Source organism: Podarcis pityusensis, assembly GCF_964106645.2.
Source record: "Podarcis pityusensis genome assembly, chromosome: 12".
Classification (NCBI taxonomy): Eukaryota; Metazoa; Chordata; class Lepidosauria; order Squamata; family Lacertidae; genus Podarcis; species Podarcis pityusensis.
Genome location: NC_138037.1, coordinates 10841064 through 10866183, shown reverse-complemented (window position 1 = coordinate 10866183; position 25120 = coordinate 10841064). Strand labels below are relative to the sequence as shown.

The following is a 25120-nucleotide window of genomic DNA, read 5'->3' as shown; positions in this document are numbered from 1 at the left end:
TTGACAAATTTATATATACAGTGATACCTCCGGTTGCAGACAGGATCCGTTCCGGAGGTTGGGTCGGATCCCAAGGTTTCCGCAACCTGAGGTTGCAACTTCTGCGCATGCGAGGCAAAACCTGGTAAAATACTTCCAGGTTTGCCACACGCGCATCCTGAAGTTTGCATAACCAGAGGGTTACGTAAATGGAGATACAACTATTATACATATACACACACACCAATATAACACAATTAGAAACAAGCTGTAAAAAGCAAAAAGTGTCTTTACAACAGACACAGCAAGCAAGCAAGCACTGTTCACAGCCTGTGCAGTGGTACCTCGGGTTACATACGCTTCAGGTTACAGACTCCACTAACCCAGAAATACTACATCGGGTTAAGAACTTTGCTTCAGGATGAGAACAGAAATCGTGCAGCGGTGGCACAGCGGCAGCTATTAGCTAAAGTGGTGCTTCAGGTTAAGAACAGTTTCAGGTTAAGAATGGACCTCCCGAACGAATTAAGTTCTTAACCTGAGGTACCATTGTATTTAAAACACAGTTAAGAAACCTAGCACCAAAAAGGCTACAGAAAAAGTGTCAGGAGCCCCACTTCCTCTCCACCACTGTGGCTGGGCCTTTCAAGAATTCATAAAATGAATTAAGTCTCCAAGCAAGTGCAGATACTCTTTATTCTGTCTGTATGGCTGAAAACAACAGATAACCAGCACATTGTCTTCCCATCAGAAAGTGCTAGTTAGTTGTAAGGACAATGACACTGGTAGGAGCTGCTACATCCCCCCTTATCTGAGAAGCAAATCTCATGTGCCTGATACTTGTCATCACCCAAATGACTGTGTTCAATCATAAAGTTACCACCCAAAGTGCATCAGGACATTTCAGAAAAACGAAACCTACCATTTTCTAGTCCTGTCCCTTGGAAAAGTGAAGTAAGGTGCCTAATGTGCACACAATACATCCAGGTTTAAGATCGCCTTCTGATGATGACCAGCAGACTTGGTTTGTGGCTTTTGGGGTGTGCCTTGATGGGAGAATGATGCTCCGTGACCTGGCTGCCTGCCCCTGTCCTGACCAAGCCATTTTAATGGCAGCAAGTCCAGCACAGCCTTAAGGAGCATTATCTCCAGAACAGGAACCCTGCATTTCTGTCTCATATTAGTTAAAATACTGAATGAATCCCGGCTGACCTCTAGTGGCGAGATAGCAACTTATTTTTCAGTTTGGGAAGGTCTCTTCAAGGACCAAGGTTTTTATCCTGTGTCACAGGAGGAAAGGTTTGGGTGCAAGAACCATCACATCATAAAAACAGAAGTTACTAGATCAAAGGCAATAATTGTAGTTCTTCATTAATACTTAAAATGTGGGTGCCAGTTAAGATCATGAAGCTTTATTGCTATATAAACACATTTGCTCTCCTGGTGCCTCTTGAATCTGCCCCCAGGAAACCAAACTACAGGAGATTTAAGGAGGCAATGGCAGCCTCCTAGGTGAGAGACTAACATTTCAGAGCAATTTACTCTGAGATTTTTTTGTGGTCCAGGGATTCAGAAGCACAGTAGCAGCTGGAACATCTGCGGAAAAAAACTTGTATACACATTTGCCTCTTACTAGTTTCTTTTGCCTATTTTGTTGCATTTTAAACACATTGGAGGCTCCCTTCAGAACTAGGACTGCTAGGCAGGTTAAAAAATAGTGTCTGCCATGTTTCTACCAACAATTCTTTATTTATTTCCCCTTGTTTATAGCTGCAAAAACTGGTGTATACATAAATGCACATGAGATTGTGGCTACATCACCACTACAACCAGTAGTTCCCTGTCTGGTTATCAAGAGGGGCTTAATTTGCGTTGGAAGGATAAAGGAGGGGAGTGATTTGTAAGCCAGCAGTACAAGGAAGAATCGTAGCACGTTGCCAACCCTGTCCAGATCAAAACCACCTCCTATAGGCTCTCTATGGCTGCAGTTTGCAAGTTAATTTTCCAAGGTTTGCTAATCAGCAGTGATAACAGTGCAGGATGATTTATTGAAGACACAGATTTAGCAGTTACAGGATATTGCAAAAACTGGAAAAGGTGTTTCTTTGCATGAGATCCCACAGAGCCAATGATGGCATGAGTTATCAGTACTGAACTGGATGGTTTAACTGGTTTAAGACAGCATGGCGCCTGCCTTTGTACTTTTAACACACTTCTATTTTTAAGGCAAGAAACCTTAAATTTTGGAACTACTGAACAAGCACAGCCTAGACTAAAGACCATGTCACAGGTTGCGTGTAACACTAAGCCAAATTATGGCTTGGCAAAAATGAGCATGTGTGCTGGTACCCAGAGCAAAAATCACAACCCTTTCACTCCTCCCCTTGTCCTGCTGCTGCCATATTACCCAGAGCTAAGGCATGGTTTGGGCTTGGTGTTGTGTGTGAATCCAAGTTTGTGGTTCTAGATTCACCACTAGTGGTTTGTTTCAGGGAGACACACAAGTCTAGGTTCACTCACAGCACTAAACCGAACCACGGCCTAGTGACCATGATATTCACTCTGAGTGCCTGGCATACTTGCTCCTTTTTGCTAAGGCATGGTTTGGTTTAGTGCAAGCGAGGCCACACAATTTCCTTCTTGAACAGGGTTAAGCAAGGCAGCTCAGGAGAACCCACCAGCCCATTTCTAAAAGCTCTGCTTGCAGTATTTCTTTCATTTGCATTTTGACAACAAGGGGAAGAGGTCACAAAATGGCTGCAACTGAAACAAAAGACTCCTAAACTGATGTGCTGCAACTGAAGTTCAAGCACATGTTTGGCTATTTGTATAGTATGAATATCCATACTTGTATCACTTTTCCAGGGAAAAGCATCAGCAGGGAAAAGCAACATGGGACATTGCCCAAGAGCCTCTTCCTTTAAAGATAATTAATTAACTTCAGTGCCTACCACTTCCAAATGGGCAGCCCTCAGCTTTATGGGGAAACTGCAATAAATGTGATGGATAGGTGGGGGTTTTTTTATCGGTTGTTACTGCATTATTGAAAAAAGGAGCTCTTTAAAGTCCATGCACCATAGATTTAAAGCTGGCTCTAGAATACAGGATGGCCAGAAAAAGCTCTATAAGAACGGACAAAATCTATACACTTAGGTCTCTATTTCTGCGACCAGAAGATATTAGAGCTAGTCACAGTGGATACTATGTATGTGCTGTCACAGGCAGAACTGATTTTATTTGCTCTACTAATTAAATAGATGAATTTCACACCAATATAATATATCGAAGCTCTCTATAAAAATATTTCTTCTGCAAATATTTTTGTTCTACAATTAAATGTATTCCTCTCCAGTGTCACTCTAGATTAATAGTACTACAGGTTTTACTCATGCCAGTGTTTGTTTTTAAAAAATATGCAACTGACTTAAGGCATTTGGCAAAAAGAGGGTCAGACATATTTGCAATCTAAGTATTAGAAGTCCACGGTCCTAATCTAGACTAAGTACATTACACTTAAAATTAGTCATGACCCACTGACTTCACTGCGACTTACATGCAACTAATTTCCCCCCTGGATCTAAGCCCCACAAATGCTGGTTCATGTATGTGATACTGGAGTCTTTCAGAATTTGCCTACTGGGACTGTGTTTGCAGGTGCTGTATGTAAGAGAGGTATTCATTGATGACAAGCTCTTCCTCTTCCAGAGTTAGGTCCAGATAATCTTCTTCGTGCTCTGGGATGTCCTCTAAGATTTCATTGACAGCATCTACTTCCATGTCTTCATCAGTTGAAGCCCCGGAAGTGCCTGCAAACAAGACAGGCATGTAGCACACACGACGGAAAAGTCTCTAATTCTCAAGTCTCAAAAGGTACCTCACCATAACATTAGCTCTTCTGCAACAGTACTTTGCATCAACAATTTGATTTGGTAAAAGGCTTTATAGGAATCTCTAATCTGGTCAATAGTTGAGATGTACTGTTCAGACTTAAACCTTTTCCAGATTCTATCAAGCACGGTATCAGTGGGGGATGAGAAGCAGGGATTATTTCCATAACGTCCAGACCCGTAACTAGTTACTGACAACGGTATTGTGAACATTAACATAACGAAAGGGGGGGGCCACCCCAAGATGCTAGTGACTTGACCCTGGAATCTATTCAAGCCGTCACTGTGCAAGACTTTTTTATGGATAAAGAGCTAATATTTAAAGAAAAATATCATTTAGTGGGTTGTATCCAACTCAATGGACCTAAGTTAGTTATGTCCATTAATTTTAATGGCCCTACTCAGAGTAGAACCAGCATTGGCTACATGCAACCCATTATAAAATCCATGCATGAAGCAGAAGCCAACGTTTGAAAGTAAGCTCTTTAGATTTAGAGCGTTCAAGCATAAAACAAATTTAGTATAAGAACAGAAAGTGGTTAAAATACAAAAAGGAATCTAGGAAATTGTGACAAGTACAAACAAGTTTGTAAGAGCCTTTCACATACAAGCAAAAGGTTTAATGAACAAGAAGAGACAGCAGATAATTTCTCAGATCCCTCAGAGGATATAGACATCAGAAGCATAAGAACAGGGTATCATCAGAGTAAGAAGACTGAAGGAAGGAGATGGAGCTGAGCTAGTTCTTTATGTAAAAGCGTAATCCTATACATGTCTATTCAGAATTAAGTCACAGTAGGACTTACTCCAAAGTGAGTGTGTATGGGATTGCAGTCTAAAGGAACTGATCACTGCATGTATAAGTTCAGGTATTAAGACCAAAGCAAAGATGGTTAAAGCTTTTACAACACAAACCTGTGCATGCTTACTCAAAGGCCCACTGTGTTCAGAGGGGCTTACTTCTAGGAAAATGGGCATAGGATTTCAACCATAGGATCTTAAATAAACATTTTAGAAAAACCAACATGCCTCAAAATCTCTTAGTAAAATTATAGAACAGGCAGAGGAAAGATTTAGAGGAAATGCACTATACAAAATCCCTAAATTGATGGTAGAATGATTGGAAGTTTTAGTTTATTCAGGTTTATACTTGAAAAGGAGGGAATTACATTTTTTTAAACCACCATTAAGTAAAGAAAAGTGAATATACAGATTGGGGTTTCCCATGAAATTAATGGTAGATTATTAAAGAGAGCTGACTATCACTCAGTGCAAGAGGCAGAGGGTATATAACATATATATAAGCTCAGAGGAGGTTGAAAGTGTAGCTTTAAATGACATGACAACAGAGGATATGAGAAATAAAGAAGATTGTGAAGGCAGTGCTGCCCTGAAGATACAGTGGGGAATTTTAGGGTGCCATCTTTGCGTTTAATTATACTGTTTCATCTCATTCCGACAAGCAATTAGTGATAATAGGAAGGCCGTTATTACCTTGAGTTTTTCCTCTTTCTTCTTTTCTCTTTTTCCTTTTCTCTTTTTTCAGACAAAAAATAAAAAAATGAGTAATTTCAAATGGATGAGCTTGGATGTAAGTGGGTTGAACAACCCATTAAAAATGACGGCTCTCTTTTCTTAAGGGAGGAATTTGATCTAATTTTTACATAAGCAGCCCGCTCCCCCATGAACAAAAGCAAAAGGTGTAGTAACTGGTATAACGAATTGTGTCCATTTCTCCATTAATGAATGCACAGAAGATGCAGAAAGGAGATGTAATATTTTAAGAGGTGCTTTAGATAAACTTTAAATGTATGGGATAAGAATTTGGATAGATTCCTTTTACAGGTGGCATTCTGGGCAATGGGCAGCAGTCAAGGACTGTCTATCTTCAGAGAGGCATAAAACAAGGCTCCCCTGTTATCTTTGGTATCTGATGTATTGATCAATGTTGTACCCTAGAGTCCACAGGATGACTTAGGGTGGAAGACACATGGTTGGAGAGCCTGGATTCTCCCCTTACCCCCAAGAGCCTTAACCTTGTCACAGTTAAATGAGCTTTTTTTGAGATCTGGCAGTATATGAGTTTTGACAAGTCTGAGTAAACAGAGACACAACTGAAGTGGAAATTGCCCACTGATGTGAAGCTAAGTGGAAAGCCAAACATAGGGAGATATCTGGGGCACTTTTTCTAACGACAGAAAAAATAAACGGTCGAAAATAATACCCTCACATTCAAGGCGAAACAGCAAATACTAGAGCGGTCCAAATTAAAAACATAACTCTGCTGGACAGGACGACAACGCTAAAAATGCACGTCTTGCCTGAGTTTTTCTTTCTTTCGTAACTTGATAATAAAACTGCCCAAGGAAGAAAAGCTGAACTTGATTCAAGCAATTATAAACTACTTCGTTTGGACCTACCAAAATCCCTGGCATCAAAGCTGAGGTTTCGTAATGGAGATGGAGGGACAAGGGGATGGCATCGCCAGACAGCAATGGTAATTAACATTAATGCATAGCCGTATTAAGTTCTCTGGGTCAATGGTGGGAGTCTAGACAGGATATCTGCTATGATACTGGATAGCTAAGACTAGCAATCCACCTGAAAGAATGGGATGTTCCTAGTCTATATATACACATGAAAAGACATCTATACATAGCCTAAGTAGTACAAGCATGTTGTGAGGGAACAAGTGGGCATCAGGGTCCTCTCCAATAACTTCAGTGATCTTCTATAAAGATATTAAGGTGGCAAAAGAAGTCTCTGACTTTATGACCTAGGAAGGGGCCAGAAGGACCTGCCATTGCAATACATTCATGATACAGTGGTGCCTCGCAAGACAAAACTAATCCGTTCCACGAGTGTCTTCGTCTAGCGGTTTTTTCGTCTTGCGAAGCAACCCTATTAGCGGCTTAGCGGATTAGCGCTATTAGCGGTTTAGCGGCTATTAAAGGCTTAGCGGCTTAGCTGCTAAAAGGCTATTAGCGGCTTAGCGGCTTAGAAAAAGGGGGGGGAAGCGGAAAAAAAAATCTCAAGACTTGCAAGACATTTTTGTCTTGCGAAGCAAGCCCATAGGGAAATTCGTCCTGCGAAGCAACTCAAAAACGGAAAACCCTTTCGTCTAGCGGGTTTTCCGTCTTGCGAGGCATTCATCTTGCGGGGCACCACTGTAGGAAGATTTATGACATGCACTGAAGTGCAGGAAACTATGCAAACCCACCCACCACCGTAGTTTCAAGACTTTCAAATGTGGAACCTGCTCAAGGAAGTTCAGAGAGCACATCAGAGTACTCCCTTATTCTTTTCTATAAAAAAAACACATGTTCAGTATCTCTCAAACTGTCTGCAACTAACTCACCACTTTTGGTATCTCTCCTGATAACAATGAAAATAGTAAGATGATTTATGGGGAATAAATAAATAAATAATAGATTGGTTGCTTATGACCATATAACATATTCAATAATTACCATTTACCAATGTATAGTGCAGAAAAACTGTGCACATAATGCTTATGACAAAACTAATAGTCATTATGGATGTACAGGCAGGTCATGATGCAGTGTCTCAGCAGCCTAAGAAATGATGGGCAGCGTTAGTGATGTTTGGAACAACAAATTTCCCATCAGGAAATATTGTCAATATTTAATAGTGCTGTGCTGTTTTTAGAGTTTTTAATATTAATATTTAGGATTTTTTAAACATTGTTTTAATTACTTTTAAACTCATCTTTTATTTGCTTTATCTTTCTGTCTTGAATCTGTGCTTGTTTTAATTTTTGTAAGCATCCTTAAGACATGGTTCTGGTGGAAAGGTGGGGTATTAATAAATTAAAAATAAAAACAAATTAAAAATAAATAAAAAAGTAAATTATGCTGTCAGAGTAATTGCAGCAATTAAATGTGGTTGAGGTTAGGCTGTTGTTTTTTTAACTGGGTATATCTTATCTTATTTGTAAGTCACAGAATTGTAGAGTTGAAAGGAACCATGAGGATCATCTAGTCTGCCCCCCTGCAATATTTTGCCTATGTGGGTCTTGAACCCACGTTCTGAGATTAAGAGTCTCATGCTTTACCAACTGAGCTATCCTACTTAAATGAAAATAAAACAAACAAACAAACAAACCTATCAGCTGCGCAATAACACTAAGACTAAATCAAAGGCCTCCAGTGCATACCATCAGAAATACTTCTGTAAAGCTGTCTTGTCAGTTTTACAGCATCAAGCCATCAGGCGGCTACTTGGCAGCTGCACAGTCAATATGGAGAACTAAGCAATTCGAGAAATGGGGAACAGTTCCCACATGCATCGTGTGATAAGAACTCACAGCTGAATGTGTGAATCACCTCGACTTTATAGTGCAGTGTCTGACTTAACATTCTCCTTGCTGCTACAGTCCAAACATGTATGAAGCTGCCCACGGAGAAGGAAATTTCCCAGTATTTCTGTGCTCCATCTTCCTTGTCTCAACTGGCACTATGTATGCGACATAATTTCCTCTTCTCTCCTGGTTTCATCACCCCACAGTATCTCACCCACCCCTTTACCTGCAGAGTCCGTAGGAGAGTCTTTTGACGAACTGGATTCATCTGAGGGAGTGATGCTATCTGAAGGGGTCTGTAATTCAGCAGGGAGAGATCCCCCATAATGAGCAAGTGTTTGCACAGCCAGCTGAATGTTGCCTTTAAACACTTTCAGAGCTTGCTCTGCTGCTTCAGGAGTAAAGCCCATATACACCAACTAAGCAAGAAAAGGACAAGGAAGATATATACGTCACCAGCCATTGGACCCTTCCTCCAAAGAGGGCAACATAGCATTTTCATGTCAGAACAGCTTGATAAGCTAGGTTAAAGGTAAAGGGACCCCTGACCATTAGGTCCAGTCGTGGCCAACTCTGGGGTTGCGGTGCTCATCTCGCTTTATTGGCCGAGGGAGTCGGCGTACATGTGGCCAGCATGACTAAGCCGCTTCTGGCGAACCAGAGCAGCGCACGGAAACGCTGTTTACCTTCCTGCCGGAGCAGTACCTATTTATCTACTTGCACTTTGACGTGCTTTCGAACTGCTTAGGTTGGCAGGAGCAGGGACCAAGCAATGAGTGCTCACCCCATCGTGGGAATTTGAACCGCCAACCTTCTGATCGGCAAGTCCTAGGCTCTGTGGTTTAACCCACAGCGCCACCCGCGTCCCTGATAAGCTAGGTTACGGTAACACAAAAAGACAGCACGCAGTCAGATTTAGACCCAAGACATAACTAACTTAAGCATCATTGATTTCAATAAATCTCACTCTAAGAATGACTTTAATTTGGGTTCCGCCAAGAGAGAACAGTTGCCTAAGGCTTCCACTGCATGGCTGAATGGGAGTTTGAAGTGCACGTCCCATATACAAACTCCACACTCTCAGCTCTTGTTCCACGATGCAAGAGGTATGGGTTTGGGGGAAATGCACCACAAATATACCTAGGGTCTACTAATCGGCTTTGCTGAAGTAAACAGTAGCTTGCAATGAACTATAACTGGACCTTAGAAGGAGAACAAGGCCTGATAACCCTAAAAGTCACTGGATTTGTTTTTCTTAAATGTAAGCTTATTCTCTGGACTTACTTGATCAATACTTTCCTGGGGAACTTGAAACTGGTTCCTGGGCACCGGATCGTCATCATCTGACAGGAGTAGGTGAGGGTTTTCAAGCATAATCTAGAGCAGACAACAAACAGTGAGTATATATACTGAACAAATTTACACCTCCCCAGTTCACACAAGTGTTAGATTGTCCCAAAAAACAATTGGGAGAGTGGGGTGGGATACTATATGCACCCCGGACTATCCTCCATCTCATTTTGGGTGCCACTGACCACCCTCAATGTAGGACTCCTGAAGAGTAGCCACAAAGACAGCCATTATTTCTTGCTTTAATGGCCACCCTTTCAGTTTTTTAGGGGGAAAACAACAGGCATTGGATCATCAAATGGAGCTTGACACCCCCTCTTCCTTATTTGCTCAGTGAACTTGTTTGCGGCTGAAATCCATTTGTTTCATTTCGCAGATCCAGGCACAGGGAGGCTTGGTAAGAAACTCCTAGAATCAAGAGCGTTGTCCAATGAATATGTTCAAGACTCTACATATCAGTGCACAGTGAAACCTGATTCACCAGGTTGGGATTTAATGTTAGGGTCCATAAAAGTGAAGAAGGCCAGAGAACTATAAAGCCAACAGAATTTCTTTTTATGTACTTCAACTGAATGTGGGATTTTTCTTTTGCAGTTTAATAAAAGTTTGGAAAAGCATTTACCTTAACCGCTAGTTCAAGGTCTCCTTTTGCATTATGAAGAGCTTCTCTAGCAGTTCGCTCTGAATAGCCCATACTCTTCAAGGAGTTAATGTCCTCCAATCGCTTTCTTCTTTTAGCTCTCTCCTCTCTTCTTATTTGAGCTTTTTCCTGTACAAGTGGTGGTTTAGGGGGGCGGGGGTGGAGGGAGAAAGCTATTTATTAGATAAGCAAGCTACATACCCACACACACTCCTGGTGGATATTTTCTGTGTTGTTAAGATTATCCTTTGACTCAGACACATTTCTTCCCATTACAACTGTTTCTTGCTGGCGTCCTTACAGTGGACCTGATGAAAGCGGCAGTCATCAAACCACTTGGTGCAATAGTTCTCAAGGAAGTGATACAGGGAATGCACAGAAAGTCTACAATACATTCTGTACTCCAGCGGGTGCAGAATGCTGCAGCGAGGCTCCTCACGGGGTCTCTGCCATGGGAGCATATTCACCCAATGCTTTTCCAGCTGCATTGGCTGCTGGTGGAGTACAGGGTCAGATTTAAGGTGCTGGTTTTGACTTTTAAAGCCCTTCACGGCCTAGGACCCTCGTACCTACGTGACCGCCTCTCCTGGTATGCCCCACGGAGGACCTTAAGGTCCATATATAGCAACACCCTAGAGGTCCCAGGCCCTAAGGAAGTTAGATTAGCCTCAACCAGAGCCAGGGCCTTCTCAACACTGGCTCCTGCCTGGCGGAATGCTCTGTCTCTTGAGACCAGGGCCTGCGGGATCTGATCTCTTTCCGCAGGGCCTGTAAGACAGAGTTGTTCCACCTGGCCTTTGGCTCAGAATCAGTTTGATTCCTTCCTCCTTTCTTTTTCCTTTCTCCTCCTATGAAGAGACTGCTCCCTAATTGTTTTAATGTTGTATTTTAATCAACTTGTTTTTATTATTGGTTGTTAGCCGCCCTGAGCCCGGTCTTGGCGGGGGGTATAAATAAAAATTTATTATTATTATTATTATTACAATCAAAAAGGGTTTGTGCAGCACAGACTTTGGACAAGTTTCTTTTTTCACCTCTCTCAGAGGTTTCTACCAAAGGATGTTCAAATTGTTCATTAAATTCAAAAGTTCAGAAGCTGTTTAGAAATTCAGCCCATGACCTTTTTAAATGGGAAAAGCAACGTGTAAGTGAGTACAGCTCTGCCTCTTTAATGGTTGGATCCACCCATTCGGTCATTATGCGGAAACCTCTCTGAGGTGTCTTCAGTGGTTTGTCATGCAGCAACACACACACACACACACACACACACACACACACACCTCCAATGCTGGTGGTATTTAGCTTTTCCTCATGTTTCCCCACTTGCTGCACCACAGTAATATAAAACAGACCCTTATGGTACCACCCTGGCACTGTACCTCTCTCCTGCTGGAAATGTGGCTGGCAGCGTGGTCCACATTCCCATCGCAAGCTCGGAGACCCAGGCGGGCTTCCTGAGCAGAGAATCCCAGTAGTAACAAGCTATTTATCTTGTCAGGATCGATGCACAACTCTTTAAACAAGTCATGTGCCTGCATAGAAAAAGAAGAGGAAAAGGAAAAATACACTTCCGCTCAAGGGAATGAATAAAATATGAAGAAAACCGTTTTTCTGCTTACAGGCTATTTAGGAAAAATAACACTGGGAATCTGATGCTTCACAACTGTGTTCAAAGGGGCCTCCTTCCAGGCAACTGCACATGCTTAGGGAGGGATTATTAAGTCCAACACTAAACACAGAAACTTACCCTTTGAAGATTTTCACCAGCCTCCCTCTCTCTGCCATTATGATAATGGCTTATTCCTTGAAGCAAGTACAGCCTTAGAAACAACGCCTTCTCTCTCCCAGAGCTCCCCTAAAGAAAAGCAAGCGTTTATAAATGGGTAAACTTAAAAGTACAATTTAACAAAAACATAGTTTATGGGCCTTCTGTTTATTTACTGAAAGTCATGTAAGTTTACAAAAAATGTATGCGAGAAAAATAGGACCCCACAATCATAAGGTACAAAAAAAATGGTTTGTATATGGAACAACATACAAACTTGACACTGCACTTTATCTCTTGAAATTTGGGAAACTGAAACAAGAACACTTGAGTTCTCTACAAAGAATCCCATGAAATGGACTGGTTAAAGATCAGGCTTGAATACAGGTAAGTAACCTGTAATATCGAATAAGAGGTTGGGATCTGAAAACCAGATATGCAACCAATAATCTAGAAAAGGTTTAATGTGAAATTCAATCAATGAATAATGAGGAGATTCCTAACAATAAGAAGCACCTATACATTTTTGTTTTTGTTTTCTCAGTCATTTGCTGTATGTGGGTTAGCCACCCAAAAGGCTTTGAAAGGGGAGAAAATATGCCCAACCTTTTGGGCCTAGGGACATCTGGGAATCTCAAAAACTGCCATGGGCACCCACCACAAAATACCTATTTCACAGAAGAAAAACTGGCGATGCTCAGGTACCTGCTCAGACACCTACACCTTGCAAAAGAACAGATAAAACACAGACAAGAAAGCAAGACCCCCTCCATAAAAAACAGGTCCCTGTTCAAACAAGCAGCTCCACTCAAAAGCAAAACAAGCCCCATACACCTCAATTTAGAAATTAGGAGGGGAATGGGTCCTTAATGAGACTGATGTGTAGGAGGGCACTGTGGTGCCGATGGATGCTGTGTTGGGAACCCAGCCTTAGGGCCTAGTTTATTTTGGATCTGTAATGCTGCTTTGTGAAAAACCATCAGGCTGGACAAGCCCCACCGAAACAAATGGTAACTGTGCAAGAGCCGCCTGGTGCTTGCTCAGCTCCCTTTCACTTCAATGGGCACAGCCGGAATGCTCCTGCTAAACGCTTCTGCGTTTCGCTTAATCTTTAGAAGCACCTTCCCACCGGATTACACAGGGATCAGATTTCATTACTTTTGTTAACATTAATTGGAATAGTAGGGCTGAATGACTGCTCTGAGTTGGAGGATTATTCCTTTTCTTTGCTTGTCGTGCAAATTCAGGATACGGAACCTCAAGGGACAGATAACTGGAGAGTATGAAAGGAGCTACAGAACGTGAGGCCATTTGTATGCAACAACAGAATTTCAGAAGTCCGCAATCTTCACTCAGTATAGTTTATACAGTCCTTTCAGGCTTTCTAACCAGATTGGTAAAACAGAGGCCCTAGGACTGTTGCTCTTTGAGAGGGGCCCACAGACATCCACACGACAGTTTCCTTAGCAAGAGTGTTAACAACGCAACTGGGTTTTCTGCTTGAATTTTCCAAGGATTGAGAACATGCAACCCTCCTGAGCTGCTACAATTTCCACTATCCCTGACCACTGCCTTAGCCTTTGCAGAAGTTTAAGTACAATTCTCAGAGTTACTTCTGTGTTCCATGATGTACAAAAAATGCAATGTCAGAAGAACAACATTTGGAAGGAAGACACATGACAGGTGATCTTACAGAAGCAGTCCTGGATTCAATGCATCTTTTGTGAATGCGCTTCCTTTCTGAGATTTTGTATTCATGCCTTTAGTTCTCAAGAACACACTCCTTCCTTGGGAAAAGCAAGAAGCAAGTCCTGAGTACCAAAGGCAACCAGCTCTAGTGGGACAGTTCATATTTCCAAAACACATTTTTCTATAACAAGGGCGAGTGAATTAAACCCTACCACAACCACACACCATCCTCTTTAGCCTACTTTTATAGTGACCAGTCTTTCGTGGTTCTCTCCGTAACACTTCCGGAAACAATCATGAGCTGCAAGGAGCTTTTTCTCAGCATCATCAAGGCAATCCAGCTGACCCAAGTGGAAGTAGCACCAGACGATGTCCAGCTGCAACACTGCGTAATTATCAACAGTGTTCAGGAGGTCTGAACCACATTCACTGAAAAACAACAAGAAAACGACTGGTATTCCAAAGAGGCTCAGCCAATAGTAGAATTTACATGAACACAAAATGTGCAGTGCTGCAAAATACACATTATTTTCCTTAAAAGTCTGGTGGATTAGTGTAACACAGTGGTTAAGGGTACAGTTCTTGACTGAAACTCCATCGGCCTAGGGGCTGTAGGAAAGGTGGTAGCAGCCAGCAGTAGCCTTCCTATCTCAGCTGCAGCACACCCCACCTCACATAGGCTTGAAAGTGCCTTCTACTGGTGCTAATAGAAGGCAGTTTCTAAGCCCAATGGCTGTAGGAACTTTTCTTAACAGTGCAGCTAGGGAGGGAAGGGTTAACCCTCCCAGAAGGAGTCTCCATGAAGATTACCCCACAAAGCAATTAGGCATGAAGAAGAATTTCTGAGGGTATGGCTGCACCCAGTCTTATTTTGGCCCCTCCTACTGCCAGCATAAGGGAAGCGGGTGGCACTGTGGTCCAAACCACTGAGCCTAGGGCTTGCTAATCAGAAGGTCAGTGGTTTGAATCCCCGCGATGGGGTGAGCTCCCATTGCTCGGTCCCAGCTCCTGCCAACCTAGTAGTTCGAAAGCACGTCAAAGTGCAAGTAGATAAATAGGTATCGCTGCAGCAGGAAGGTAAACGGCGTTTCTGTGTGCTGCTCTGGTTTCGCCATGCTGGCCACATGACCCAGAAAAACTGTCTGCATACAAATGCCAGCTCCCTCAGCCAGTAAAGCAAGATGAGCGCCGCAACCCCAGAGTCGTTTGCGACTGGATTTAACTGTCATGGGTCCTTTACCTTTTACTGCCAGCATGCAATTCCTGGATGACTGATTCTGCACCCTTGGGCAATAGGATTCAGAGAACGCACCAATATATCAGCACAGAAATGCCAGATACATGGCCGCCGCTATGAGAAAGACGGCAAAGGAAGAACCAAAATGAGACTGGGTTTATTTATAGGCATTCGAAGCACACCCTTAATCATGCAGTCCCAGGGTGGGCTACATATAGATGAGTACAGTTTAACCACGTAATATCTTCCATCACCTAAAGACTTGTGCAAAAAATGTTGTGGGTGGCACAGAGGAAGATTATGATGATTAATTTCTGCTAGATCCTATCATTCAAACAGTGTGTGTAAATATAGTGGTATTTTGGGTGCTGAGCTCCTTCCACAAGGGCTGTCTCACATCTCTCAGGAGCTGCATGCTTGCTGCTTCTGCGATCCACGGGTTGGGGCACCCACTGTGACATGCTGCTGGGTGCTGTGCATGTTGATGGGGCATGGTGTTCTCATGGCTTCACCCCAGACTGGCTGACATGGTTCCTTTCATTTCTGAGTGGTGTGCAGCATTGATTCAGCTATGTCCTGGGATTTGTGGGCAGGGTGGTGGTGCTACTAAGGGCAGTGGAAATGTGGCTGGAGTTTTTGCTGATTTTTAAAAAATTTCTGACATGCCCTCCTTTCTTTCCCATGTGGGGCATGTTCTGGTTATAGCAGCGATACACTGCCAGTTCTTTTTAAAAGAACATTACGGGATTGCTCTGTAAAGAACCATATCCAAAGTTGTTTTAAAAGTACCAAGAGGTTCTTACCAGAAATGTTTATCTGCATCCAACAAGAACGGCAGCGCCATAGCATATTCTTTTTTCTTCAGCAATGCTCTGCCCTTTTCATGATAGCCCATGGCTAAGAAAAGAGCCTGTGGGGGTGAAGGGAAAAGCATTTTACTAACACTAAACCTTAGTGCAAACTGCAATTAAAAGCAAGCCTTTCCTGTTCTTCGGGGAAATGAACAGAACAGAATGAACAACTTATTCACAGCATACACTCACTTTTTTTGCTTGTGGAGGAATATTGATCGTTCTTCCGGTTTGGTTTGCTATGTCCAGGTAAGGTGCTCTGTTGGGATCCATGGAATCCTCTGAAACAGATCAGACAGAAAATGAGGAAATATGTGTCTTCGCAGGATTAGCTCTGGGTCCTTTAAATTCCAATAATGTATAGACCAAGACACTGTTTCTCAATATTGCATCTATAAAATACAATGCCTGCTTCACTGGATTGTTCTCATTCTGTATACAACACATCTGTATTAGTTTCTGGATAAAGCAATTGCCACAAGAAATAATTGATTATTGTGTTGCATCTTTATTTATTTTTAAAGTAGGTATTTTGTGGTTCCTGAATGAGGTTCTTAATAATACACAACTCTGTCCAAAAGAAATTGAGGTATTTTTCCTGCCCTGTGGCACGTCCTCCCATCAGATGTCAAGGAAATAAACAACTACCTGACTTTTAGAAAACATCTGAAGGCAGCCCTGTTTAAAGAGGTTTTTAATGTTTGATGCATTTGTCGTGTTTTTAATATTCTATTGGGAGTTGCCGAGAGTGGATGGGGAAACCCAGCCAGATAGGCGGGGTATAAATAATAAATTTATTATTATTATTTAGCATTACATGCAAACCAGGTGTCTCACACCCATGACAGTGACAAACTCCTAGCTGGAATAACACACATACAACCATTCAGTTGCATGGACCATTCTGGATTTTAGAACCATGACCAAAGAAACATGGTATCCTTGTGGAGCACCTGTCGAAGTTAGGAGTGGGTGACCCATGGGGTGGGATATAATGCTTTGGCCTTCTGGCCCAAAAGGTCCCTCTTCTCTGCTGTAAGCGAACAAAACACCCACAAACTGCCTTGTCAGGGAACTGCCATTGGTGCAGAGGCAAGAGATATTGGGGGAATTGTGTGACGGGAGCCTCCGAAAAACTTGCAAAGCAGTTCCTCTTCCGGCGAGGCGGAAACCCCCACCTCCAGTGGAGAAGAAGTGCAAGAACCAGAGGATGCTAGAAAGAGCCTTAACACCGCACCTGAGCAAGCCGGAGAGGAGGGAAGAATACCCCTGCCTTCGCCCATCATGCGCAGTAGCTTGAGGCGCAGGGAGGGGCAGAAAAGGCTGGGGGTGACGGAACTTTTATGTTGGGGGAGGTACAAGAACAAAGCAATCCCGGATTCTGCTAGCGATTGAGCCAGACATGAACTTATGACGCTCTGCACTGTAAATAGTTTGACCCAAAATGAAGCCTGTAAAAGACAGGTCGGAGTCCTGCCTGGTTACTCTCGAGCAACCACAGCAGCATCTGACATGCCTGAAGCATGAAGGACGGGCAAGGCTGATAGGTGTTCCAGGACTGCAATTGCTGGTATGTCTGTTGAGGGAAAAGCAGATCTGGGCTTACACTGTGAGAGAAAAACCAGCTGTGACTCTCTTTAAGAACGACATGCATCTTCACACTATTTGCAAAGCAGGACAATGCCCTTTCCATTTCATTATTCTTCTTTAAATGGAATTTTAATCTGTACTGCTAATGATGGGATTTACAAGAGCTCCTTACCTCGCTCTGCAAGTATTTCTAAGCCTTTTTTTGTCCTTTGCATCCTTTTGTTCATTTCTTTTTTCTTCACAGCCTCTTCCTCCTGTTGCATTTCCTCACTGCGGACTTTCTTCCTGGTTTCTTCTTCGGACAGTTTCAGCTCAAGCACCATGACCTTGACATTGTGCGTCACACCTTGCTCTTCTAGAGTCTTTCCTGTAAAATGGAAGCAAGTTTAACGCGTCAAAGTCAGCTGGAGGAATATGGGATTAAAAGTTTTTTAAACGTATGGCTTAAAAGGAAAAAAAAAAAGAGGCACAGCTTCAATTAAAATACTGGCTGTGGCTGTACAATACTTTATAGTAAATACAGGCATCTTCCCATTTGCATGAGGGTTGCGTTCCAGGTCAGTGTGCATGTCAGCAGTCACACGTAAGCCTGCTCCAACCTCTGCCATTTTCTAGGGCCAAAAGCAGCGTGTGTGTTGGCGGTTTCATGTCAATCATATGCGCACAAAATGATTACCGTATTTGAAACTATAAGATACATACCCAGGTCAAGCTGCTTCTTATTTATAATTATTTTGATGCAATTTTCTTCCAATCCATATGCTTGTGCTATTCTGTGAAGCAGAGCAATAGATATTAAATGCTATTCAGTTTTAACAGGGTATTAGTTTTTTTGTTTACTTCTAACTTATTTTTCGGGGGGGGGGGGAGGAAATACTGAAATATTTTATTTTTTTCTGAATAATGAGGTTTTCCCCCACACATTTTTACTACACAGACAGGAAGTTGACTTTTGCTACAACAGGCAGAAAAAAAACATTAAGTGGTCCACCAAGACCCTTAGCCATTTTCAAGTGGTCCATGGGGATGGGGGGAGTTTGAGAACCACTGCTATAGACCAAGAACCACACAGAAGCAAAAGGCTTCGTCAGTCCCGTTCTTGTTTCAACTGATAATCACACAGGGCTATAACCCTACAAGTAAATCCCAATGAATTCACAGACTTACTTTTGAAAAAATATGCACAAAATCCACCTGCACCTTTTGATACAAATATTTGCAAAATATGCCAAAGGTGCCATTACTGTGTTCAATTTAGGAGGCATTACTAAGTTAAATATCAAATACGAATACACCAGACCCAAATTATATGGTACTAAAAGAACTATATAAAAGGGGGGCAGGGAAGAAAACCTCAAAAAGGCAATTGGTAATTACTTACTGAGATCTGAGCTCCTTGCCTGTGATGACCAATTTTGTCTCCAGCACATTTTTTCTTGCCTGCCGAGATATAAATGCCAAGTTAAAGCGAACTGTGTGGTTCCTTCCAAGGAGACTTAAAAAATTCAACAAATCCAAATTTCTTTCCAGAATTGAGTGTTTTTATTCTAAACAATGGTGTATGTTAGGGCTATTTGACACCAATGTCAAATCTGTAAATTGCTTTTTAAAAGCACTGGAGGACCAAGCAAGACACTCAACACTTTATCCTTTCCAACTGTGAAGTTCCATGCGATGAAGCCTTAAGGTAAAACGAAAGAAGTCCAATCACTGAATATTAGAATTGTGCAGTTGGAAATTATTCTGAGAATTATTCTTGAGATTCACAGGATGCATGGCTTTAAAGGAAAACTTGCTAAAAATGATGTATAGATGGCATTTGACGCCAGTAAAATTAGCTAAAATGTATAGGAAAAAAGAAAGTAAGTGTTGGAAATGCAAAAAGGCAGATGGGGACTATTTCCATATGTGGTGGACCTGCGATAAGATAAAAAAATTTTGGGAATCAATTTATAATGAACTCAAAAAAATATTTAGATATACTTTCCCCAAAAGACCGGAAGCGTGTCTATTAGGCTTAATACGAACAGAAATTAAAATAGAAGATCAAAATTTGTTCATGTATGCTACAGCTGCTGCGAGGACCCTTCTGGCCCAAAGATGGAAAGTACAAGATATACCAACTATACAGGAGTGACAGGCGAAGTTGACAGAATATGCAGAACTTGCCAAACTGTCAGGGAGGATCCGGGACCAGGGAGGTCAAAGATACCAAAATAACTGGAGTAAATTTATTGAATATTTAAAGAAGAATTGTAAAGAGGTCAAGACACTAGCAGGATTGACATAATACCTCCAATGTATAACAGTACTAATTTGAGAATGATGTGTGTGATGGAAAGAGGATAAATATACCAGTTGTGGGGAGGGAGGGGGGTCGTGACTCGGCAGAGTCAAAGGGAATGTATGGTGCTATTACAATTTGTTGGAAAAGAATATGTAAGGAAAACAATAAAAATTCACTTGGAAAAAAAAGGAAATTATTCTGAGAATCATCTAATCCAACCCCCTGAAATACAGGAATATGCAACTATCCCATATGGGGATCAAACCTGAGACCATGGCATGATCAGCACCATGCTCTAACCAACTGAGCTATCCAATCGAGTGGCTCCTTGCTCCATCACCCCTACATAAGGCAAGGAGAAGACCCATATCAGACAGCCTATCTGCCTGTTCTGTACACATGAAATGTTTCCATTTGTTACACATCCACAGCAATTACTGAACGTATTACATATGCTTCTTTTGAGAACATTAAACAATTACTTACTTTACCCATCCTTGTAGGCAAGGCTACTTCAAGCGTCGCAACTCCTGTCGTCTTATATGCTTCATTTTTCGTTCCTCGCTCGACTGCTTTGGAGCGTATCTCTTCCAGGAGGGCCTCTATTTCATTGTCATTACAATTTAGCCTGGCTGAATATTGCAGTGCGAGAGCCTAGGATGATAAAAATGGATCTGTTAAGAAATGAAAGCAGTAAATTTGCACGAAGTAAAATGCAGCAACAATATGCCAGCCACAGACTACTTGCCTTCAGCTCCTCACCCGCCTCCTGGTAGCTGTTTGTATATGGGGGTTTCCATAGCTGAATTTTGTCTTCTCGCAAATAGTTTTTCAGTTTTGCTGCGAGGTATTTGTTCTGTGCCATCCTTACCTAGGAAACAAAATTAAAATGCTCAGTCCTATGTGCACTAGTTGCTGAAATGGGCATCATAATCTTGTAGGTAGGCTGCATCAAAATGCATATTCTACTTCCTCTTATTCCAAAAAGAAACTTGTTTGTTTACATGGCGCTGAAACCGATGAAGTACAGGAATGGCTTGGTAGAAAAGGACATGCTTTGCATACAGTAAATCCTAGGTTCAACCCCTGGTATCTCCAGTGAGAAAGACCTGCCCGGAACCTTGGAAAGCTACTGCTAGTCAGCATCAATAATATTGAGATTGATGGACCATTGTCTGACTTCGTGCAAAACAGCTTCCAATATATTATGGCTTTGTTACAATTGTTTATATCCTGCCTTTCAGGTTATAATACAAAGCAGCTTACAAACAGCACTCACTTATGTATTTGTAAAGCACAAGAAACATTATTAACATTTAACAATACACCAGGATCCTCCCCACATGGCAGTTAATGACAGACTGCTAAAGGGTGGGGGGAGGCAGAGAAGTGGAACTGTTTCTTTTAGTGCAAGTGTAGCAAAGAAATTGCACCAGTTATGAAACTGTTTTTAATTTAGTTATTTGTTTTCCTTTTTCCTTTTTATATACCTTTCCTTCAAGTTCAGGGTATCATGCATGGCTCTCCCCCTCCCCATATTATTCATGATGAAATGGAAGTTGCAAAGTACATTATACAAACAAGCAACAAACAAAAGCATTCAGCTGACACTGAGTAGCAAGCAGCTAATAAACTTGAAACTGATGTTTGTTAATGATTTAACATGTTTTTATTTGCTCCATATAGCTGTTCTCTTCTTGTAGACCAATCTTTATAAAAAAAACCATTGACAGGTTGAAATCTTATGCCTGCAATCACAGAAAGAACTAATGTATTTGATTGGAAATTTAAGATTCAAGGAGATGGATGCTGAATCAATGCTCCAACACGGCTTCACATCTTTACCCAGGATAAAATGTTATATCAGCTCTGAAATCTAGTCAAATTAAAATCTTAGCAGGATTTAATGCAGCTGACTATGTAAAGCCTTGGAGAAGTTCTAACTAAACTGGATTGGCATTGGATGCCAGCTGACCAGAAAACCTGCTTGGGCTGCTCTTGAGCCTTAAACAGCAGCTTGATTTGCAGAAATCAGCATTTGGAAGCTATTGATAGCAGGAAGAAAAACATGACCACCTGCAAATGTCTGCAGATCAAGCTGCCACCAGAGGCTGTGATACAGGGGCCAAATTAAAAGTTGGCACCAAAAAGGGCAAAACAGAAATTTCAAATGCTGCAATCTTTAAACCCCTTTTAATCTTGCAAGATTCACAACTCTATAGAGGAAGTGGTCTGAGGACTTCAGCTGTTGCTACTTCTCTTTTCCATCTCTACCATGCCTTCCACACTTTAGTATCTGCCAATGATCCCAGCGCAGCCAGAGCTGCTGCCAGATTTTACAGACTTAGCCAAAAAATCCTGCCAACATGCTGATATTTTTGAAGCTGTGACGAAAGGAGGAAGCCAGAGAAAAGAAACTCCTGATTTCTTCATGGACTTTCTCTTTCTGTCACCATATGGATAAGCAGAAGGTCAGGGGCTTAACTTTTGATTCCTTCTACACAATCAACCAAATATGTGGTTGTCTTGACTGGCATTGTCATTTCTGTTTGAGCCAGATGAGAAAAACAGAAAATGGGATGGGGGTGGGGAGATATTAAGGAGCAGGATAAACGAAAAGACTGAAACTGAGAACACTGTGTGAAAGAAATCTACATGCAGAGCCTCTTCAAGAGTCAAGAGACTCATTTATGGCTGATAAAAGATCTGGCCAAGATCTTAAAATGCTGCCATCTGCCACTTGGGGTGAGGCAGTAAAATTGATTCATTAGTTTTGCTTTCATTTCTAGTGTTTGGTTCATATGCATTGATTGCACTGCCATTGACACTGAAAGGGAAGGAGACTCCATGAGGAAACATTTCTATTAATGTTTTATTGTGTGAAACTTCTACTCAGACAGACGCTGCAAATTTATGAGCAAACTTTAAAGACAGTGCCTCTGTAAGAAAACCAGCGAGGGAGGTGCACTGAATTATATATTTTAGCTGAGAACATTGCAAGAAACACACATCAATTAGCAACTGATCTAACCCCTCTGCTCATCCCACCAAGTTGCCAGTTCCCTCTTGCATTTTTCATAGCTGTGTGACATGCAGAGATCCAACTGGGAAGACTTAAACTTCAGGGAGACTGCTGCCTTTGGCTTTTAATCTGTCACATGGCTGTTTAAAGGAGTCTACTAGAAACAGCCAGGCCTATAGCACAGGATATTGTATTTCAACCGCCTAAGGCAGGCTAAGGACTGGCTGGTGGCACAGGGTTTCCCCCCACATGTGATACAGGGTTACCAGTTTGGCCCTCCCCCTTGGCCTTTAAACAGTGACTAGGGCTGTGTACAAACATTTTGTATTAGAGTCAATGGAGAAAGAGTACTACCCCCGCTATGTAGTCCAAATACAAACTAGATTTATTGTATGTTTTTTGCCCCTGAAAAACACTTCTTGAGAAACAGAATTCATTCTGAAAGTAAAAACTTATTGCAGACTGATTGCCCTGCAGTCATTTGTCCAGTGATGTTGTGGGTGGGTGCATGTGGGGAAGAAAAGGTGTCAATGATCCCCTAGAGGGCAGGGGTTTCAAATGCCTATTATTATTTATTAAATTTGTATACCACCTGTCATCTGCAGATCTCAAGTAACCACAATTCTGGAGAAAAGCTACACCGTTGAACTAAAAATGAATTAATTGTGTACATGGAGCTAAGCAGCAGGGAAACCTTCAGTGGTGTCATTTTCATGAGTCAGGTTCCTATTCAAAGACACAGGCACAAGGAAACTAAAGAGAAATGTTGCAAGTTGTCAATTTGCCCAGTGCATACACCATCATCTTTTAGGCATGGGGTGAAAACAGTTTCATTTTCCCAAGTTTTATACAGTACATTGCCATGATGCTGTTTTATTTCATGGCAATTTTTAAATTCTGCAGCCCCCTACAGAATCGATATTCCTATTTGACCGCAAAAGTGTTTTATTCTATTTATTTTGCTTAAATTCTTCTTTGGGGGCCATATGAGGAAAGGGCGGGATTCAGATGCCAGCAAATAAATTCAGGTTCCGCAACCAAAACACATTTCAAGCTCACGTGCCACAAACCTGCTTCTAAAAATCTGACTTTTTGCAGTACGGAAAAGTGAGAGGGGCTGAAAGTGCGGTTATAAGCAACTGTGGGAGACAACACCACATGACTTTCCCACAACCACCTCAGAACAAATGCTCAGACAGGAGGTCGTCTGCAGTGGCCACCTGTAATGACCCTACTGGTTTAATGATAGGTGTTTGGATGTGTGGGTGCCCAGTGCTTTTAACCCTGAGCCACCTTGAATGGATGCTTTTGGCAGCACATCAATGCCACAAGCCCGCAACGAACCGATTTAACTTGGGGGGTGACGGAGGGAATTAAGTGCTTCCCCAGAGATGAGGCACAGACAGATCAAGCCAGATTCCCACCCACCCACCCTGGGGGCACAGTGTGTGGGGTGTGCGTGCATGCATTATTAAATGTTATTTTATTTATATACAGTGGCACCTCGGGTTACATACGCTTCAGGTTACATACGCTTCAGGTTACACACTCCGCTAACCCAGAAATAGTGCTTCAGGTTAAGAACTTTGCTTCAGGATAAGAACAGAAATCGTGCTCCGGCGGCGCAGCAGCAGCAGGAGGCCCCATTAGCTAAAGTGGTGCTTCAGGTTAAGAACAGTTTCAGGTTAAGTACGGACCTCCAGAACGAATTAAGTACTTAACCCGAGGTACCACTGTACTGCCCTTCATCAAAAGATCTCAAGGCAATTCACCATGTCAGTTTATGAAATGGGCATTTTAGATTTTCATATTGCATTGTATACTTTTATAGGTTAGCCCCTTTGGGGGAGTATGCTGTCAAAATGCAGATTAAAATCCTTTATGATGAGGTTTTGAGCCTACCCTGCCCCCTACGCAGAGAGCATTTGTAGGGCGCTGTTGTCAATATTTATGGTTGAGGTGGCTGTTGAAGTAGCCTTTTGCCACCCCCTCCCTCCTCCAGGCGTGAGGGGCTTTGTTGAGAACAGTGTGAGGGGCTCTGGCCCTTTCTCCTCCTCCTTCCCTCCCCCCCCCCGGCTGCTTATGGGGCGCCGCTGGCCGTCACTCACCTGAGCGCTTTCCTCTCTCCGCCCCGCTCCGCTTCCAGTGGCGGAGGAGGAGGAGGGCGCGTCCAGAGCGGCGCGCGCTGGGTGGAGACGCGTCTCCGCCTCCCGGCCGCCGCCTCCGCCGCTCCTCGGCGACCCACCCGCCGCCAGACCCGGGTTCTGACGAGGAACAGAAGGCGCTGCCGGGTTTCCTACGTGTGGGAGCCCGTCGGAAATGAAAGAGAAAACACTCCCGGCTCCCCCTCCCAGATCGGGCGGTCATGTGACCGGGAACGGCGCTCCCCAGACGCAGCCGCTGCTGCCGCCGCCGCCATTTTAGTTCTTCTTTCGTTTGTGGCGTCGAAAGGCTCGCCGCCGCCTTTCACACGCGCCGCCGGCCTACGTCACGCGGGGGAGG

At 42.6% G+C, this 25120-nt stretch overlaps 1 protein-coding gene across 2 annotated transcripts; it reads right to left on the bottom strand.

Annotated features, from left to right (window-relative positions):
• Nucleotides 1-656: 656 nt before the first annotated feature.
• On the bottom strand, nt 657-25056 carry NUB1 (negative regulator of ubiquitin like proteins 1). Of its 2 annotated transcripts, XM_080974109.1 has the most exons (16): nt 24727-25056; nt 20345-20467; nt 20083-20250; nt 18691-18749; nt 18012-18082; nt 17482-17676; nt 15912-16000; nt 15672-15778; nt 13874-14060; nt 11925-12032; nt 11557-11709; nt 10160-10306; nt 9472-9564; nt 8414-8606; nt 5361-5402; nt 657-3785 (listed from the first exon to the last, which is right to left on the bottom strand). In XM_080974109.1, the coding sequence occupies exons 2-16, from the start codon at nt 20459-20461 to the stop codon at nt 3613-3615; spliced, it is 1902 nt and encodes a 633-aa protein (XP_080830235.1). In that variant the 5' UTR covers nt 20462-20467; nt 24727-25056; the 3' UTR covers nt 657-3612. The 2 variants fall into 2 exon arrangements, with proteins under 2 accessions (XP_080830235.1, XP_080830236.1); XM_080974110.1 differs by lacking the exon at nt 5361-5402 and having other exon boundaries at nt 24727-25055.
• Nucleotides 25057-25120: the final 64 nt, after the last annotated feature.

Excerpts from the sequence above, each read along its gene's own strand:
- NUB1 (XM_080974109.1), bottom strand. The coding sequence starts at position 20,461 with ATGGCACAGAACAAATACCTCGCAGCAAAACTGAAAAACTATTTGCGA. Across the intron at positions 14,061-15,671 it reads GATGCAGATAAACATTTCTG|TGAATGTGGTTCAGACCTCC; the intron begins GTAAGAACCTCT and ends GTTGTTTTTCAG. Across the intron at positions 11,710-11,924 it reads CTGGTGAAAATCTTCAAAGG|GCACATGACTTGTTTAAAGA; the intron begins GTAAGTTTCTGT and ends TTTTCTATGCAG.